Source organism: Rana temporaria, chromosome 4 (genome assembly GCF_905171775.1).
Source record: "Rana temporaria chromosome 4, aRanTem1.1, whole genome shotgun sequence".
Classification (NCBI taxonomy): Eukaryota; Metazoa; Chordata; class Amphibia; order Anura; family Ranidae; genus Rana; species Rana temporaria.
The window spans coordinates 83369183-83388398 of record NC_053492.1 but is presented as its reverse complement, the minus strand read 5'-3'; the positions used below and the strand labels follow the sequence as shown (position 1 = coordinate 83388398).

Sequence of the window (19216 nt, the reverse complement as noted above, 5' to 3'; positions counted from 1 at the left end):
CAAGATCTACCTTTAGTTAGGGAGAAGCCACAGAATGTTCATGTCGGAGTGGCAGTCACTGTGTGGCAGATGTGGCAGAGCTAAATGGGCAGAAGAGACGTTCTGGAAAATCGCTTTGCCTATTGCAATTACTGGAATAAATCTCTGATATCCCAAAACCTGCTAATTGAAATTCTGAGTGAAGAGTGCTATTTCTGCATTGGAACCAATCAAAAGACATCTCCTCCTAGTGTGTCTTTAGCATACAGATTTTTTTTCTACGGGTGCAGAGAAAAGTTATTGATTAAGGCTGAAAGTGTAGCATAGTGTGATAGAAGACACTTAGGCCCCGTTCACACTGGGGCGTTTTTTGAGCGTTATTCGAGCGAAGCCTCATCTGCAATCCCAATGTGCTGGAAAAAAACCGCTAAGACCCTAACGTTTTAGGGCGTTTTTGCAGTGCCTCAGTGTGAAAGGGTAAGGCGTTTTTACAGCGCTTTCAATTCATTTCAATGGAGAGGGACGTTTTTGGAGCTTTTTTTCAGGGCCCAAAAGCTGCTCCAAAGATGCTGCTTGCAGGACTCAGTGTAAAATAGCCCATTGAGATGCATGGAGAGTGTTTTATGAGTGCTATTTTTAACGCTAAGAGGCTGTAAAAACTATTGAGTGTGAAAGGGGTCTTAAATCAGCCAGGTGGTAAGAGAGAAATGTTGTAAGACTGGATTAAATTCCATTATTATTATTTTTTTAGTTCTTATGGAGTGCCTAAAGTCATGTGGAAGTGAGTTCCAGTGGACAGATGCAGCAGATAGGAAATCCTAAAGTGGAGACCAGAGATAAGAGAGAGGTGCATGGACCTCGTTTCCTGTATATTTGGAGGCCAAGGTCAGATTGGTAATGACTCTAACGTAGGACTATGATTTTTCGCCGTATCCATTAGACAGTGTGAAGGTAGTTCAAAGACTAACAGAGAGAAAGAGGGATGTGTAAGCTGTGATACACATCACATCATAATGGAGTGGAGTTCAATTTAGTGGTAGACTGCTGAGGAGAGTTCCAAGATCAATAAAGGATATTATTAGAACTGGCACCACCCTTTGGATAGCACACTCCTGGAGTAAAATAAAATAAAATACTACCATTAAGCTCATTTAGAGCAAAGCCTACTGACCGTGTGGTTCAAATCTATTTTATTTTCTCCTTTACACTCTGCCCCTGGCCACTCTGATCTCCAGCACATTATTAGCACAGCAGTACTAAGTTATTGATGGTGTGTGAGCGATAATATCATAATTAGAGGCGTTTAAGCTGTTAAGCTAGGAATTAAAGTGGTTGTAAAGTTATTTTTTTACCTTTGTGCATCCTATGTATGAAGGCAAAAACCCTCAGTATGCAGCTCCCCCCGTTGACCCCCCTCCCCCCTAAAAAAAAATGTACTTCAGCCCAACTGCATTACAGCAATGTACACAAGAGTGGTTGCTCTCCTAGGTCTCTGACTCCTCATTGGCTAAGAGAGGAGAGAGCGGGGTCAGGGCTGAGCCCTGTTCAGTGTGTCTTAGGCTGGGTTAACATATATGTGAATTGGAGAATGTGATGAGCTCTTCTGACTTTTATCACCCAACTAGCTGAATACCCGGCGTTGCCCGGTCTTCCTATCTTAACCTTTTGGGGAGGAAAATCATAGTAATATAAATATACCCATCTTTTATATAAGGGTGTAGGTAAGGGTTAATTTAACTGTCATATATTTTTATTTGGCATATAAGTAATATGTGTACCAGGTATTATTGAAATATCTCCAGGCGTACAGAAGTTATGTGGGAACATACATTTCCCATTGATTTGCATGGGACTTTAAACAAAAACCCCGACCCTCACACATGGGGGTAGTTAAGGGATAAATTAACTATCCTATAGTTTAAGTGGCCATATAAGTAACATGTGACCAAGTGTTATCGAAATATCTACAGCCGTTGGAAGTTATGAAGTAACATGTATTTCCCATAGAGTTGAATGGGACTTTAAAGGAAAACCCCGACCATGGCAAATGGGGGTGGGTAAGGGTTAAACCACAAATCCTATGTTTGTTGCTGACATATAAGTAACATGTGTGCCAAGTTTCATGTTAATATCTTTAGCCGTTTGGACGTGATGCTGGAACATACATACATACATACATACATACATACATACATACATACATACATACACACACACACACGTTGAGTTTTATATATATAGATTATTTTTTTTCTCCTCACATGTGTTTGTGTGTTCTTTGCAAAGTGAGTTTTCACCACATTCACTTAACTCAGGGCCTGACAAATTTGCTTGTAATCTAGGAGCCAGCTAAAAAAGTTAGGAGCCAGAAAACGCGCCCCCGTCCTGCCAAGCTCGCGCGCAGAAGCGAACACATACATGAGCAGCGCCCGCATATGTAAACCGTATTCAAACCACACGTGAGGTATCGCCGCGATTGGTAGAGCAAGAGCAATAATTCTAGTCCTAGACCTCCTCTGTAACTCAAAACATGCAACCTGTAGAATTTTTTAAACATTGCCTATGGAGATTTTAATAGGTAAAAGTTTGTCGCCATTCCACGAGCAGATGCAATTTTGAAGCGTGACATGTTGGGTATCAATTTACTCGGCGTAACATTATCTTTATCAATATAAAAAAAAATTGGGCTAACTTTACTGTTGTCTTATTTTTTTATTTTAAAAAGTGTATTTTTTCCCCAAAGAAGTGCGCTTGTAAGACCGCTGCGCAAATACGGTGTGACAGAAAGTATTGCAACGACCGCCATTTTATTCTCTAGGGTGTTAGAATAAAAAACATATATAATGTTTGGGGGCTCTATTTAGAGGGAAGGGGATGGCAGTGAAAACACAGTGAAAAACACATTAGAATTGCTGGTTTACTTGTCATGCCAATGGCCACCACAAGATGGAGCCATATCACAATAGGAAGCCTAGGCCTGCAGAAGGCCGCAAAGCCACGGCCTCCCGCGCCGGCCGGTAATTGAGGCCGCGGCTTTGCGGCCTTCTGCAGGCCTAAGCTTCCCCGGGTGCCAGGTCGCTAATGCTAGTCGCAATTGCGACCAGGCGCCCGGATTTTGTCGAACCCTGACTTAACTAAAGTAAAATTACATTGCAAAGTCTATGATTTAGTACCTATGCAAGGCATTTCCAAACTTTCTAACTTGACTGCTCATCTTTGCTGATGTTCCTTGAGGTGTTACTAAACCCAGGAGCCTGCATCCACTATATCTGGACTCCCACAGTGCACAGAATATAGAAATGCAATTATTTTAGTAAATATAAGCTGCTAAATACCTTTTTTCATCAGCAGTATATAGATTCTTGTGACTTCTATCAGTTCCTGGTTAAAGCTTGGAGGACAATATTTTATACTGCACTGAGCTGTCCTATTGGGATCAATGACTCCCAACCCTCTGTCTGGACAGTGCTGATTGGCCCTGTGCTGATCACATGCACTTTCCCAAGAAAGAAAACACTCTCTAGCAATTTACTTTACATATTCCATTTTATTTTCAAAAAAGATAGGCAGATACACGTAAAGGCAGTCAAAATAATCACACCTTATTATACCATTAGCAAGTATATCAGTTCGTTAATTAAGAAAAAGGAAAATAATCAATCAAGAAGACAACCGGCAATATTAATTTCTCTATTTGGGCTTACCCCTCACGGGTATTCTACCCTTCTGAATGTCTTCCGGATTTACCTTACATTGGCTATTCCTCTACCAGCATCCCCTACCAAATATTTTATCCCCCTATAACCCCCCCCCCCCAAAAAAAAAAATTGCACCAAACTGAGCATGTGCAAACTGACTCCAGTAACTCTGTCTTATCCGGACCTGTTCTGAAATCGGTGAAAAGAGGAGGATCAGTGCATACAGGATCAAACAGCCCTTCTTTTTTTTTAAACGCAGAGAATTCATTCCTTAACCACTTAAGGACCGGACCAATATGCTGCTAAATGACCCAAGGGGTTTTTACAATTCGGCACTGCGTCGATTTAACAGACAATTGCGCGGTCGTGCGACGTGGCTCCCAAACAAAATTGGCGTCCTTTTTTCCCCACAAATAGAGCTTTCTTTTGGTGGTATTTGATCACCTCTGCGGTTTTTATCTTTTGCGCTATAAACAAAAATAGAGCGACAATTTTGAAAAAAATTCAATATTTTTTACTTTTTGCTATAATAAATATCCCCCAAAAACATATATAAAATGTTTTTTTTTTCCTCAGTTTAGGCCGATACGTATTCTTCTACCTATTTTTGGTAAAAAAAATCGCAATAATCGTTTATCGGTTGGTTTGCGCAAAATTTATAGCGTTTACAAAATAGGGGATAGTTTTATTGCATTTTTATTATTATTATTTTTTTTCACTACTAATGGCGGCGATCAGCATTTTTTTTCGTGACTGCGACATTATGGCGGACACTTCGGACAATTTTGACACATTTTTGGGACAATTGTCATTTTCACAGCAAAAAATGCATTTAAATTGCATTGTTTATTGTGAAAATTACAGTTGTAGTTTGGGAGTTAACCACAGGGGGCGCTGTAGGATTTAGTGTTCACCTAGTGTGTGTTTACAACTGTAGGGGGGTGTGGCTGTAGGACTGACGTCATCGATCAAATCTCCCTATAAAAGGGATCACTCGATCGATACGCCGCCACAGTGAAGCACGGGGAAGCCGTGTTTACATACGGCTCTCCCCGTTCTTCAGCTCCGGGGAGCGATCGCGACGGAGCGGCTAAAAACGAATAGCCGCGCCGTCGTCCCGGATCGCTCCCCGAGGGAATCCGACCGCCGCATGTAGCGCGGGGGGGGGGGGTCCCGATCGGACCCCCGACCCGCGGAAAGGCAGGGACGTACAGGTACGCCAATGTGCCTGTACGTGCCATTCTGCCGACGTATATGTACATGCGGCGGTCGGGAAGCGGTTAAGTTCCACAGTGAGTATAACAAGCATGTTTTACTGCATATACAGACTGATTTTACTGTTGTGTGTTTAGCAACATTTTAAAGGGGTTGTAAAGGTACATATTTTTTCCCCCCTAAATAGCTTCCTTTACCTTAGTGCAGTCCTCCTTCACTTACCTCATCCTTCCATTTTGCTTTTAAATCTCTTTATTTCTTCTGAGAAATCCTCACTTCCTGTTCTTCTGTCTGTAACTTCACACAGTAATGCGAGGTCAAAAACAAGGGGAAGGGGGATAACATATAGGCCTGCAGTAATGCGGGGCTTTCTCCCTGGTGTGGAGTGTCGTGCTCGCTCCCTCCCTTGGACTACAGGAGTGTCCATATTTTAAGTCAGCAGCTGCAGTATTTGTATATAATGCTCATATAACTTGGGGGGGGGGGGGGGGACACAATTTGGCACGTTCTCCCTGGGCTCCAGATGACCTTGTCCTGGCACTGTCTTCTGCACCCATGATCATTTTATTATCCGAGGAGTGTTCATTGCCCCAAAGGTCCTCACTATGTGGGTCATAAAAGTCATCCGTCTACACTGTTGTCTGTGACCCCAGCACAAAATCTCTCCCCAACATCCGTTTTTTTCATTCCAGCTATCAGCTGAATTCCCGAGTCCTTGCTTTGGAGTGTGGGCCTAAAGACAAGGAAATGACAATAGTGCCCCGTGTTATATATATAATGCTTGCAGTGCTGGTAAGCTTCAGCTTTTGTTTGGTAGGAGGTGATGACCTGGCTTGTAGCAAAATCTCTTTATCTGTTTGGCTTTTGCAGTTCTTTGGTGTTCTCTTGTATCATATTTCTGCTGTGATGTTTTACATTCATTCAGCAAAAGCATTGCCTGCAGATGGAAGGAACATTAGGTATGTATTATGCGGTGACAGTGACAATCGTGTTACTATTTAGTGGATTAGTGTAATATTATCAGAAGAATTATGGAGCGGTTTATAGGTGCCGAGATTCAAATCTCATTAGTCTTTGTGAAAGGTCACTATTCTGGCCATATAATGGGTAAGAATAACCTGGTTTCGTTGGAAGGGCATCATGAATTAATGATGACTGTAAGATCTATCACCGCTTGAGTGCTTTTATTTCCCCATATGTCACATTATGTTAAATATAGGGATATTACTTTCTGGCTGTTCTGTCTACAGGCTCCGTAAATGTATCATGCTGTAAGATTAAATCGAATTATGATAATATGGCATTTGAATAACATTCTTGTTTGCCGTGAGTCCTCCCAGAGCACACCTAGGCAAGTCTGTTAAGGATGTGACCAGTGTGCTGCTAGCATTATGCCGCATCAAGTGATCTATAGTCACATCGGGGCTTTGGTGGACAGCTGACTCATGGCAAACTTTAATAGTTTAGCAGACCTGGGATGCAGCATTTAATAAAGAAAGTCACTGAAGAACTCTAGGTAGAAATAAAAGGAATACTCTTTCGGTCACTATTAGGTAGATTCACAAAGAGTTAGGCCGGCTTATCTACAGATAAGCTGACCTAACTCTGAATCTAAGCCGACCTATGTTTAAGTGTATTATCTAACAGAGATACACTTAAACATATCTAAGATAGGACGGCTTGCGCCGTCCTATTTTAGATTGCAAAGTTTTGGCTTACCGCTAGGTGGCGCTTACATTGCGGCCGGCCTAGATTATGTAAATGAGAATTTACGACGATTCCCGAACGAACGCGAGCCCGCCGCAGTCGATTAACGTTGTTTCCGTACACGATAGGCCGCCTAAAGTTATTCCACCTATGAGGTGGAATAACAATGTTAAGTATGGCCGCCGTTCCCGCCGCGAGGTTCTAATTTTTTACGTTGTTTGCGCAAGTCGTCCGCGAATCGGGATTTACGTTGTTTACGTATGCGTCAAAATCAATAGGCCCGTACGGCCTACTTAGCCGCAATGCGCACTGGGAAATGTAGTCGCCCGGCGCATGTGCAGTGTCAAAAACGTCAAAAAACGTGAGGTCAAGCCTCATTTCCATACAACACGCCCCCCTCCAAGTCATTTGAATCAGGGGCGCTTACGCCCGCACGTTTTAGGCTACGCCGCCGAAAATTACCAGGTAAGTGGTTTGAGAATCACTACTAGCCTAAATTATTTACGGCGGTGTAGCCTAAAAAGACTAGGCTAGGCCGTCCTAATTTTAGGCCAAGGTACGTGAATCTACCTATATGTGTTGCTTGAATATTTACCCAAAATCTGGCTTTAGATTTATTTGCAAGACCAGCTGAAAATTGAAATGTGGCCTGCAGCAGGAGTGTCTGAACTAGGGAGATTTTCTGTGCACTGCATTTGAGAGAACATTCATTTAATACTTAAGGCTGCCCCTTGTACCCCAAGTTCATTTACTTTCCATATTTCTCTAGCAGGGGGTGAGCTGCTGGAGAAAACATGTCAGGGCTTCAAGGCCACACAGTGCTAAAATGCTCATGCAAAGTCCTTGTGCACCAGGCCTAAGGCCAGCCATAGACAGAGCGATTTTTTTTCTGCAACCACCACCGAGCCATTGTGTTCCCTCGACGGAAGCTGTCCCAACCAGGAGAACACAGTTATTATTGCTAGCCTTTATTATTATTATTATTACTGCATGTAATACCCAGGCTGGTTGTACCCAAGTTGATCGATCAATCAAGTTGGGTACATTCAGCCTGCCCATACATGGTTCAAATCTGGGCCGGTTCCTGCTGAACCAACAGAGATTCAAACAGTATGTGGCAGCCTTAAGGCATTCTTACTTGTTCACATTGGACTGATCTTGTGCTCACAGCCAGATTCACTGAATCTTTAGGAACGGTGTACAGTGTCTGCAGGAACACAAAGGCCAAGATTGGTTGTCTACAGTTGGCCCCTCCTGCAAACTGGGGGAAATATATGGACACTTAAAGTGGTTGTAAACCTCTGACATGAAAAATGAACAAAGCATAACTTTCAACAGTAGGTGTTTGCCTTAATCCAAAGAACAGAGTGTGATTTTTGGCTGTTGTCTTGTTCCTCTCCTATTAGCATGAGCCATTTATGACAGGCTGTGTGGACTCCAAGTAATCGAGGGGGAGCAGGGGGGAAGCCTGTGATTGTCAGGCCCCGTACACACGTCCGAGAAACTCGATGGGCAAAAAACATCGTTTTGCTCGTCGAGTTCCTTGTGAAGCCGCCGAGGATCTCGGTGAGCCAAGTTTCCTCATTGACTGACGAGGAAATAGAGAACATGTTCTCTATTTGGCCCGACGAGATCCTCGTCGCTTTCCTCGGCCGAAAGTGTACAGACGACCGGGTTTCTCGGCAGAATACGGCTCCGATCGAGTTTCTGTCTGAATTCTGCCGAGAAACTCAGTCGTGTGTACGGGGCCTCAGGCTTAGCTGTGCATGTTTCCCTGTGAGATTGTGTAGAGGGATGTGTGTCAATTTCCTCCACTCGGGTTTAAGGTATGCTCAGCTCTATGCTGTGCAGTGTGTGATATCAGATCCCTGCCCCCTGCCTCTGCAAGCTCAGAAAAGCTGTATACATTCTACACTTTAAAAGGCTGTAGAGGAAAGATGTATTCTGATAAACAGGTACAACTTATATAGGAGAATTTGTTTCATCTCTGTGTATAACAGTAATCTTTTTTTTTTTTTTTTTATAACAATGATCACTGTATTGGTGTCACTGGTCCCCAAAAAGTGTCACTTAAGGTCAGATTTTTCCGCCACAATGTCACAGCCCCGCTAAAAATCACAGATCGCTGCCATTACCAGTAAAAACAATAGAAAAAAGTCCATAAATCTATCCCCTATTTTGTAGACGCTATAACTTTTGCGCAAACCAATCAATATGCGCTTTTTGATATTTGTTTGCCAAAAATATGTAGAAGAATACATATTGGCCTAAACTGATGAATACATTTTTTTTTTTTTTATGTGTGTTTTATAGCAATGTAAATTGTGAGGGGTTAGCTCGGTAGCGGGGTGTGTGACCCCTTGGATGGGTTCACCACACACTGAATTTCTACAGACTGGCAGTCGAAGACGGTTGAAAACAAAGTTTCTGGTTTATTTTTCCATCTTGCTGGAAAACAATTGCAAGCATCCAAACAGCATAAACAAAATCAAACATAAAATAAATCCTAGCCACTCTGGGCGTCTACCTTCCACACAGGATACCTTCCACACAGGAACCTATCTATGAAGTCTAACACAACCTACTGCTGGGTAGACAGTGCTGGTCATACAGCACAAAACAATAGTCTTTTGATTTTGTTCACACAGAAAAATCAATCCTCTTCTCACCTTCACACAAGGCTTTCTGGCACTGCTCTCCTACTCACACAGACTCAGGATGAGGCAGCCAATTAGTGGTAATCCTCTGGGCTACTTTATAGAGGCCTTTAATTGCCTCACTCTGAACAGCTAGAGTCTTCCAATGGCCCTTAGCCTTCCTGGCCACATTTGTAGCCGACACCCGATAACCATCTGTGTATCGTCTAAACAAGGCAGAAATGTATGTCCCGTTTGTGACAACACCCACAGATTTACCTGACTTCTTGTCACAAAATATATTGGGTTTTTTCAAACTTTTTTGTTTACAGCACCAAAAATGAAAAACCGCAGAGGTGATACCACCAAGAGAATGCTCTATTTGTGGGGGGGGGGGGAGGACATCAGTTGTCAGTCAAAGTAATGCAGTGCCGTATCGCAAAAAATGGTTTGGTCATTAAGGGGGTAAATCCTTCCGGGGCTGAAGGGGTTAAAGAAGAACTCTAATGAACATAAAGTTTACCAAATGAACTTCTAGGCACGTACAATTGCTGTTGATTGGTTGTGGGCTGATGGAGTACCAATATACGGAGGTTTAAAATGAACATATCTGCCCCCCCATAGCCGAGGATATGTCTTCCTTGAGATTATGGCTCCCGATGAGGGAGGGTTTACTGGTGCAAATAATTGCATTATGTACCAGTATCATGCATTCTGGTTGCAGTGAGTTTTTTAAAAGAAGTGCATGTACTACGTTTTGTGTAATCCAGTGCGAGAAATGAATGGGCTGAAAATTGCATCGCAGATGAGTCGCGCAGGAACACGAAGCACGTTCCTGTTGATTTCATTGTGAATTGCCACTAAGTAAATACTTTGAACATTCCAAAGGCAGTAAAGGAAGCTGGCGGTTGGTTTTCCGCTGGATGATGGCCATATAAGTCACATTAGTTTTTGGTGAAATCATCCTTAATTTTAAAATACTAGTATTGGATTGTTTTCAATGTTATCCTTCTAAATGATCCCAACACAGTTTACCTTTACAGATGATCTTGTGACCCCGTCAGGTAAAAGAAGACACATGTACCTTGGGGCAAATATTTCATTGTTACAGCCTGCTGGATTTCTACTTGAAGACTTGGTTCTTGTTTTCCTCAGAGACTCTTCTAGTCACTGAAGTGCAACATCTGTCATACAATATATAGACTGTTTGGTGACACAGGGGATTATGTGCAAGCCTTCCTTTTAGAATGTAACCTTGACTACCACGATCACTACTTTAGTCATTTAAAAAAAAATACAAATTAAAGCTGCTCTGTAACATAAACTGCATCGCTAAACTGTCCATAGATAGTTTATTGATAGTATCAATTAAATGTCTATTTTAATTAATAAAAATTGTATATTTGGGGAAGTTGATTGAATTGTGTAAATATTACTCACCCATATCCATCCTACAAGTTCTGGTTCTTTCCATCTCTGGCACTTGCAGCCCACTTCTGTGTTTCTTTTTTTGATGTCACAATGTAGAGAATAAGATTTCCTATCATCTGTGCCCAGTCTTGCCACACATAGTTAATCCAGCTCTGAGCAATCCACTTTTATTGTTCAGTGAAAATGAACAGACTTCCAGATTAAAACCTATCTAAATAAAAAGTCATTTCCGTCCCCTTGCTTCGAGTGACAGGGTTTTTACATATCTCATGCACTAGCTTGGACAATGCACATTCCTGGATGTTTATCATAATATGGGGGGTGATCCACAGTTCATTGTGAGAGGTAATGTATGTCACTCGAAGCAAGGGGACGGAAAGGACTTTTTATTTAGACAGGTTTTTATCTGGAAGTCTGTTAATTTTCACTGAACAATAAAAAAGGATTGCTCAGAGCTGGATTAACTCTGTGTGGCAAGAATGGGCACAGATAGGAAATCTTATTCTCTACATTGTGACATCCACTTTAATGTAGAACTGGCACAAAATTCTAAAGAAACACAGAAATTTTGGGGTTTACATCCACTTTAAGTCCTGTTCTTTCCTGAGCCATCTGAACCATGATTTAAAGAGTTCCAACGATCAATGCTAATATTTACATTCTATTCAGTGTTGCCCATTCCCCCTTCTGCTTAGTGTCACTTATAGCTCATCACTCTTCTGGGACAGAATTGTGCTTTTGACCCCAATAGACCTAGAATGTTTTTGCTCATTTTTCCGTTGATAAAATAAAAATAAAAAAAACACCAGAAAAATTACCAAATACTCAGCACAAGTGTGAAATATCAAGAAAAAACACACATGGGACTTTAAAGGCAAGAACATGTATAAAGATATAAAAGGCAAATAACATGTCTAAATTAAACGTCTATTTTAATTAATAAAAAATAGTATGTTGGGGGAAGTTGAATGAATTGTGTAAATATTACTTGCCTACATCCATAACCTATAAGTTCTGGTTCTTTCGATCTCTGCCACTTGTAGCCCACTTCTATGTTTCTTTAGAATTTTGTGCCAGTTCTACATTAGGCCCTTTTCACTCCTAGCCATCTGAAGCATGATTTATGGAGTTCCAACGATCAACGCTAAGATTCCCATTCTTTTCATTGTTGCCCATTCCTCTTTAAGCTTATTGTCGCTTAAAGGGGTTGTAAAGGTAAAAAATGTTTTCCCTAAATAGCTTCCTTTACCTTAGTGCAGTCCTCCTTCACTTACCTCATCCTTCCATTTTGCTTTAAATGTCCTTATTTCTTCTGAGAAATCCTCACTTCCTGTTCTTCTGTCTGTAACTACACACAGTAATGCGACACTTTCTCCCTGGTGTGGAGAAAGCCTCTTGAGGGGGAAGGGGGCGAGCAGGCAAGTCAGGACACTCTCTACTTTGCAGATAGAGAATGTAGCTGTGTTAGTGGGCGTCCTGACACTCCTGTTCGCCCCCTCAAGAGGCTTTCTCCACACCAGTGAGAAAGCCTCGCATTACTGTGTGGAGTTACAGACAGAAGAACAGGAAGTGAGGATTTCTCAGAAGAAATAAGGACATTTAAAAGCAAAATCGAAGGATGAGGTAAATGAAGGAGGATTGCACTGAGGTAAAGGAAGCTATTTAGGGAATTTTTACCTTTACAACCCATTTAAAGCTCACCACTCTTTTGGGAAAGAATTGTGTGTTTTGGCCCCAATAGACATAGATTGTTTTTGCTTTTCTTTCCATTGGTGAAATTATAAGAACAAAAATAAAATACTGAAAAATTACCAGACGCTTAGCACAAGTGTGAAATATCAAGAAATAAAACCCATGGGATGTTAAATGCTTTGAACACAAGTGTGAATGCGCGTACTATTTCTTCTGTACTTGGAGGCATACTGAAGCTGGATGCATGCCCTGCAGTTGAAACACACAGTACATACTTATAGTTGACCAGGAGGTCAGAGTATTATTTTAATTATGCACTAACCTCTTGTCAAGCCCCCATGATATGCTTTGCATTGAAGATGTTTTCCCGTCCAAAGATACAGCCCTCGCCCCTTCCCCAACTGCTGATGTTGGTTTCCTACTTCATTAGCCCTGTCCATCATCTGTTTTAACAGATCTGTAAGCAACTCTACTACTGCCACTTCTGGGAACTGCTCAGCCTTCTTCAGCCACCCTGGGAAACTCATTACTTTTCAATGATTTTCTGAGGCTACAATGCACCTGTATGTTACAAACCTTATTGAGAGCTGGTGGGCTATGTTGGCCAAAGAGATTTAAGTTATGTAGAAAACAGCAAAACATTTTAAATGGTTAAATAAAAGCTGAAAATGTACATATTCTATTTCAAACGCTTTTTTTCGTTTTCAAGAATTTGTACAGAAATATATAGAAAATAGAGATAGATTATCAGGATCCCAAACAGGGTAGATATAGTGCATCTGAAGGTGCTCTCATAAATGTGTTAGCAGACCATATACAGTTATAACAAAGATAATTATCATTAGATTCAAGGTGATTACTATTTATCACATCTTGATGTATCCCTGTCAAAAAATGCTTCAAACAGAGAAGTGCAGCAATTGAACTGCAGCTATCAAAGTACCTCACTCTTTGTGTAGCATTACGACTGCTGATTCAGCAGGTTTGATTTTTAAACAAAACCATGTGATCACTATGGTTGGGTGTCATAGTGATGACATGGTCTGGAAATGATTTGCTTGATAACTGCATAAATCAAAGCATGTGATATAAAAAAAGGGGAATTCATTACCGTGGGGGTACTCTGCACATTACTAGAGGGGCATGCGGGCCATCCTGTATTAGGACACACACTATTCTCCCTTTGCAATGTATAATTTTTAACTGTATGTACATTTGTAAAACATGTTCCTATCTCATTTTTGCAGTGAAATGCTGGTCTCCTCTGACAACCTCTTGGAGTGGTTACGGCCGTTCTGTGGTGACGACTCTTTGCCCGTGAAGCCCAGGATAGATGTGCTACAGATTCTTGAGCAGGCCTTTAACCTCAGCGATGAGGACAGCAAGCTGCTTCTGTTTTTCAGGACTCAGGCTGTTTTAAAGGCATCGTGGCCTGATAAAGAGGTAATTGTACATTTTATGGAATTCTTTTGGTCATTTTATGATTGAATGAAAGCTGCACAAAACAGATTATAATGCTGGCCACACCTTTCAATATGATTGTACAATCTCTATACAATTTAGCCTTTAGATTTACCAACACTATGTAAAATAAGGAGTAAAACCAGTCCCCGCTAGTCCCTTCAATTTGTAATTGCTCAGGCATCTTTTCCACTATATACCATTTCCCCTGAAAATGAGACCTATCGTGATTTTCTAGGATTGCTGCCATAGGGCCCTAGTTAAAGTTCTTATAAAATCATGTAATTTGCACTGTAAAAGGATTATATAATGTCCAGTGTGTCTCTTTATGTAACATTATTGTGGTAAATACCTTATTTACAGCACCGCTGGGCGCTCAAGTGACCCGCCGGAGCTCTCCTCCTCTCAGCTGACATCAGCGGCCCATCCCTCTGCAGTGCTATAAGCAGGGCTGACATCAGCTGGGAATTCGGCCCCTCCCTCTGCAATGTTTGGAGCAGGGAAGGAGATTCCGGCGGGTAATGTGAGCGCCCATTGGCACTGTAAATAATGAATTTTCCACAATAATGTTACATAAAGGCACACACTGACATTATATTATTTTGAGATTATGGGATTTTTATAAGGCTGACTCCTGAGCTGACAGGGAGGGCGAGGGGGGAGGGAAGACGGGGGACACAGAAACTTTTTTACATTCCGTAAATAATTAAGACATCACCTGAAAATAAGCCCTAATGTGCTTTTTGTAGCCAAAATTAATTCAAGACCCTGTCTTGTTTTCGGGGAAAACACGATAGATCTGCACTGTGAAAAAAAATGCAGCAAAGATGTTTTTTGGAGTGTGTACTGAGTTGCAATACAGCCCAATTATCTTGAATGGGTTGCCTATCATATCGTACTAAATGTATGTATTGCAATGCGATGTAGTGTGTGCAAGTCTTAAGCCGCGTACACACGATCGGAAATTCTGACAACAAAACCATGGATTGTTTTCCGACAGAATGTTGGCTCAAACTTGTGTTGCATACACACGGTCACACAAATGTTGTCGGAAATTCTGAACGTTAAGAACGCGGTCACGTACACCACTATGACAAGCCGAGAAAAAATAAGTTCAATGATTCCGAGCATGCGTTGAATTGATTCCGAGCATGCATAGGATTTTTGTGCTTTGGAATTGCAAACAGACGATCAGAATTTCCGACAAGAACTTTTGCCGTCGGAAATTTTGAGAACCAGCTCTTAAATTTCTGCTGTCGGAAATTCCGACAGAAAATGTCCGATGCCCCATCGGACATTACAGCACCAGCAAGAGTCCATTACTGTGTCCAACAACAGAGCTCTCTAATTGCTAACAATTCTCTTAAAGCTGAACGGAATTATCTGTAATACATACTTATATAGGCTCAGCTCTGCACAATGTAAGTATGCAACGCTCATACCCTATGGGCCACTGGGGAAGCTTATACACCTAAGCTGAAGGCTGAACCCAAGACCTAAAGTAGAACTAAAGGCAAAACTTTATGAATAGTCTTTTTTGACATCTGTTTACCATAGGGCAGATTTCCCTTCACTTCCTGTCCCATAGCCAAAACAGAAAGTGAGAGGAAATCCCTCTAAATTTAGGGAATCATTGGTTGTCACCAGGATTGTCAGAATTAATGTCTCCATTGAAAGATTTCCCCTTAATCCTGTTCTGGTGGCAACCAACATTTTCGATTTTCTTTCGCTTTCTGTGAAAATAGTATATAGGGCAAATGGAGTGGGTAAATCTCACTCAGGGGTACAGGAAGTGATAACAACCTGACAGCTAATCTAATTCCTCACTGAGAGGTAAGAAATATGTTTGCCTTAGTTGCAGGTCAAGTTCAATTTTACAAAAAAAAAAAAAAATACTGCAGACTGTTAGCCACGGTAGCTTATTGAGAACTACAAGCGAACAGCTGCAAAGGCTGAAAGAGTGAAAGTGAAGTTTTCCCATTCACAGAACATTGTGAATGGATGACGTGGCCGGGCAGGCTTAACACCACACAGCCATGTTTTCTTTAGTTTTTGACAACCAGCATGGGGAGAAGAACGTGGACTGGGGGAGGGGGGCTAAATATGGGTGTAACATGTACAGTGAGGGAAGAAAGTATTCCCCTGCTGATTTTGTAAGTTTGACAAAGAAATGATCAGGCTATCATTTTAATGGTTGGTTTATTTTAACAGTGAGAGACAAAATAACAACAAAAATATTCAGAAATTCATAAAAGTTATATATTGATTTGCATTTTAATGAGTGAAGTATGTTTTTGATCCCCTATCAATCAGCAAGATTTCTGTCTCCCAGGTGTCTTCTATACAGGTAATGAGCTGAGATTAGGAGCACTCTCTTAAAGGGAGTGCTCCCAATCTCAGCTTGTTACCCGTATGAAAGACACCTCTCCACAGAAGCAATCGATCAATCAGATTCCAATGTCTCCACCATGGTCAAGACCAAAGAGCCATCCAAGGATGTCGAGGACAAGATTGTAGACCTACATAAGGCTGGAATGGGCTACAAGATCATCGCAAAACAGCTTGGTGAGAGGGTGACAACAGTTGGTGAGAGTATTCGCAAATGGAAGACACAAAAAATAACTCGGTCTCCCTCAGTCTGGGGCTCAATGCAAGATCTCACCTTGTGGAGTCTTACTGATCATGAGAACATTAAGGAATACATGGGACTACATGGGAGAATCTTGTCAGTGATCTCAAGGCAGCTGTGGCCATATTCACCAAGAAAACAATTTTTAACACTCTACACCTTGAAGGACTGAAATCCTGCAGCACCCGCAAGGTCCTCCTGCTCAAGAAACCACATGTACAGACCCATCTGAAGTTTGCTAATGAACCTCTGATTATTTCAGAGGAGAACTGGGTGAAAGTGTTGTGGTCAGATGAGACCAAAATAAAGCTCCTTGGCATCAATTCAACTCGCCATGTTTGGAGGAGGAGCAAAGCTGCCTATGACCCCAAGAACACCATTCCCACCGTCCGACATAAAGGTGGAAACATTATGATTTATGCCCTGTACACACGATTGGTTCGTCTGATGAAAACGGTACGATGGACCGTTTTCATCGGACAAACCGATCGTGTGTGGGCCCCATCATTTTTTCCCAACGGTGAAAAAAAATAGAACCTGTTTTAAGATTTTCTGATGGTTAAGAAAACGATAGAAAAAAACGATCGTCTGTGGGAAAATCCATCGGTCAAAAATCCACACATGCTCAGAATCAAGTCAACGCATGTTCGGAAGCATTGAACATCATTTTTCTCTGCACGTCGTTGTGTTTTACGTCACCGCGTTGGACACGATCGGATTTTTAACTGATGGTGTGTAGGCAAGACTGATGAAAGTCAGCTTCATCGGATATCTGATGAAAAAATCCATCGGTCCGTTTATATCGGATGAACCGATCGTGTGTACATGGCATTAGAGTTGTTTTTCTGCTAAGGGGACAGGACAACTTTACCACATCAAAGGGACAATAGATGGGGCCATGTACCATCAAATCTTGGGTAAGAACCTCCTTCCCTCAGCCAGGGCATTGAAAATCGGTCGTGGATGGGTATTTTAGCATGACAATGACCAAAAAAACACAGCCAAGGCAACAAAGGATTGGTTTAAGAAGCGCATTAAGGTCCTGGAGTGGCCTAACCAGTCTACAAACCTTAATCGAATAGAAAATATGTGGAGGGAGCTGAAGGTTCGAGTTACTAAATGACAGTCTCAAAACCCTAATGACTTGGAGAAGATCTGCAAAGAGGAGAGGGACGAAATCCCTCCTGAGATGTGTGCAAATCCGGTGGCCAACTATAATAAATGTCTGACCTCTGTGATTGCCAACAAGGGTTTTGCCACCAAGTACCAAGTCATGTTTTGCGAAGGGGTCATTACTTATTTCACTCATTAAAATGTTAAATAATTAATAACTTTTTTAATGCGTTTTTCAGAATTTTTTTGAATTATAGACTGATCATTTCATTGTTAGTGTGCAAGCGTATAAAATCAGCAAGGGTATAAACAAAATGATTTCATCACTGTAACATGCCAGAAAAAGTGAACTTATCCTTTTAAAGCCTCATGCACACTGAAGCTGCCAAATGCCCCTTTTACAGGTGTTTGATTTAGTTTTGTTTTTCTGCCCCTAAATGCCCCTCTATGTTGCCTTTTGTGCCGATGCACACATAGGCGTTTAAGAGCAGAATTTTGAACACAATATCATGTTCAGGAGAGGAGTGTTCGGGCAGAAACAACGTCCCATGCGCCTAAGTATATGTTACTGCATCTAAACACACCTAGACACAAGGCAAATTCAGCGCTTGTGCATTCATTCATATGGATGGCCAGAATACATTATTAGTCTAGCCAGTCCAATGATTAAACCCCAAAACACTTGATGCGCCTGAACATGTCTAATTGCGTTTGAAAAATTAGGCTTTTAGGCATATTTTTAACACTGCTTTTCTCCTATCAGGAGAAAGGCGTTCAGAGGAGCCTAGTGTGCATGAGCCCAAAGTTCTGCAAAACAACAGTTCTAATGATTATACTGTCATTATTTGTATGAATTGTTTTATTGCCATATTTTGTGAATCTGAGAAATAAATGGATCTGTGTGAATTTCGGACCACTTTGTTCTGACTTTTCTCAGAACATCGCTGCAATGGAAAATAAAATAACAGCAGATAATAAATATTATTATTGAACTTACTACATACATTTTGTTCTACTTTCCCCGGGCCGTTTTTAGTAATTATTGGTCTATTTCAATTGTGTATTTCTTTTTGATCTATAATCCGGGATCGAAAGGGACAATATTACTTTCTAGTCTTTGGATAAACTGTTCACTGTATCCTGAAAAGTTCTTGCATTTATCAAAGAAGGAAAAAATCATTTCATGTGGAACTTTTCTTTGTGTCAGGGTCTTTCGGTGCGAGAAATAGAAATAGTTAGAAATAAATACAGTTGAGACTGCGCCTTTTTGGTTTATTGCCTCTCCGTGTTCTGCTTCTATTACATTCGGAGTTCAGCTGGAACCACAGAGAAAATATTTAACATTCTGTCCCATTACACCAGTGGAAACGACATCTTTGTCTATCATTATTTTACCATCAATATGGCAATTTATTTTTATCTAGCGAGACTGATCATGTGAAAATACAGTTAACCACACAGTGACCTCATCAGTAAAGGTGGATCAGATGCTATAAAGTTGTATGAAGCAAAACAATTTATTTGAAATTTGTAAATATGAATTTGACATTATTAGACTAACGGAAGGTTGCAGGGGTCATCTGCTGTTTACCTATTTGCTCTTAAAGTTTCAAAAAATACTGTCTTTTAAAGTGGATCTTCACTTGCCTGGGGTT

At 41.2% G+C, this 19216-nt stretch overlaps 1 protein-coding gene across 1 annotated transcript in view; it reads left to right on the top strand.

Annotated features, from left to right (window-relative positions):
• The window catches only part of NBAS (NBAS subunit of NRZ tethering complex), a 975710-nt gene that overhangs the window by 767002 nt on the left and 189492 nt on the right, over positions 1-19216 (top strand). The window contains exon 48 of the mRNA XM_040348578.1: positions 13606-13801. Within this exon, the coding sequence (XP_040204512.1) occupies positions 13606-13801 (196 nt within the window). The remainder of the gene's footprint in view (positions 1-13605; positions 13802-19216) is intronic.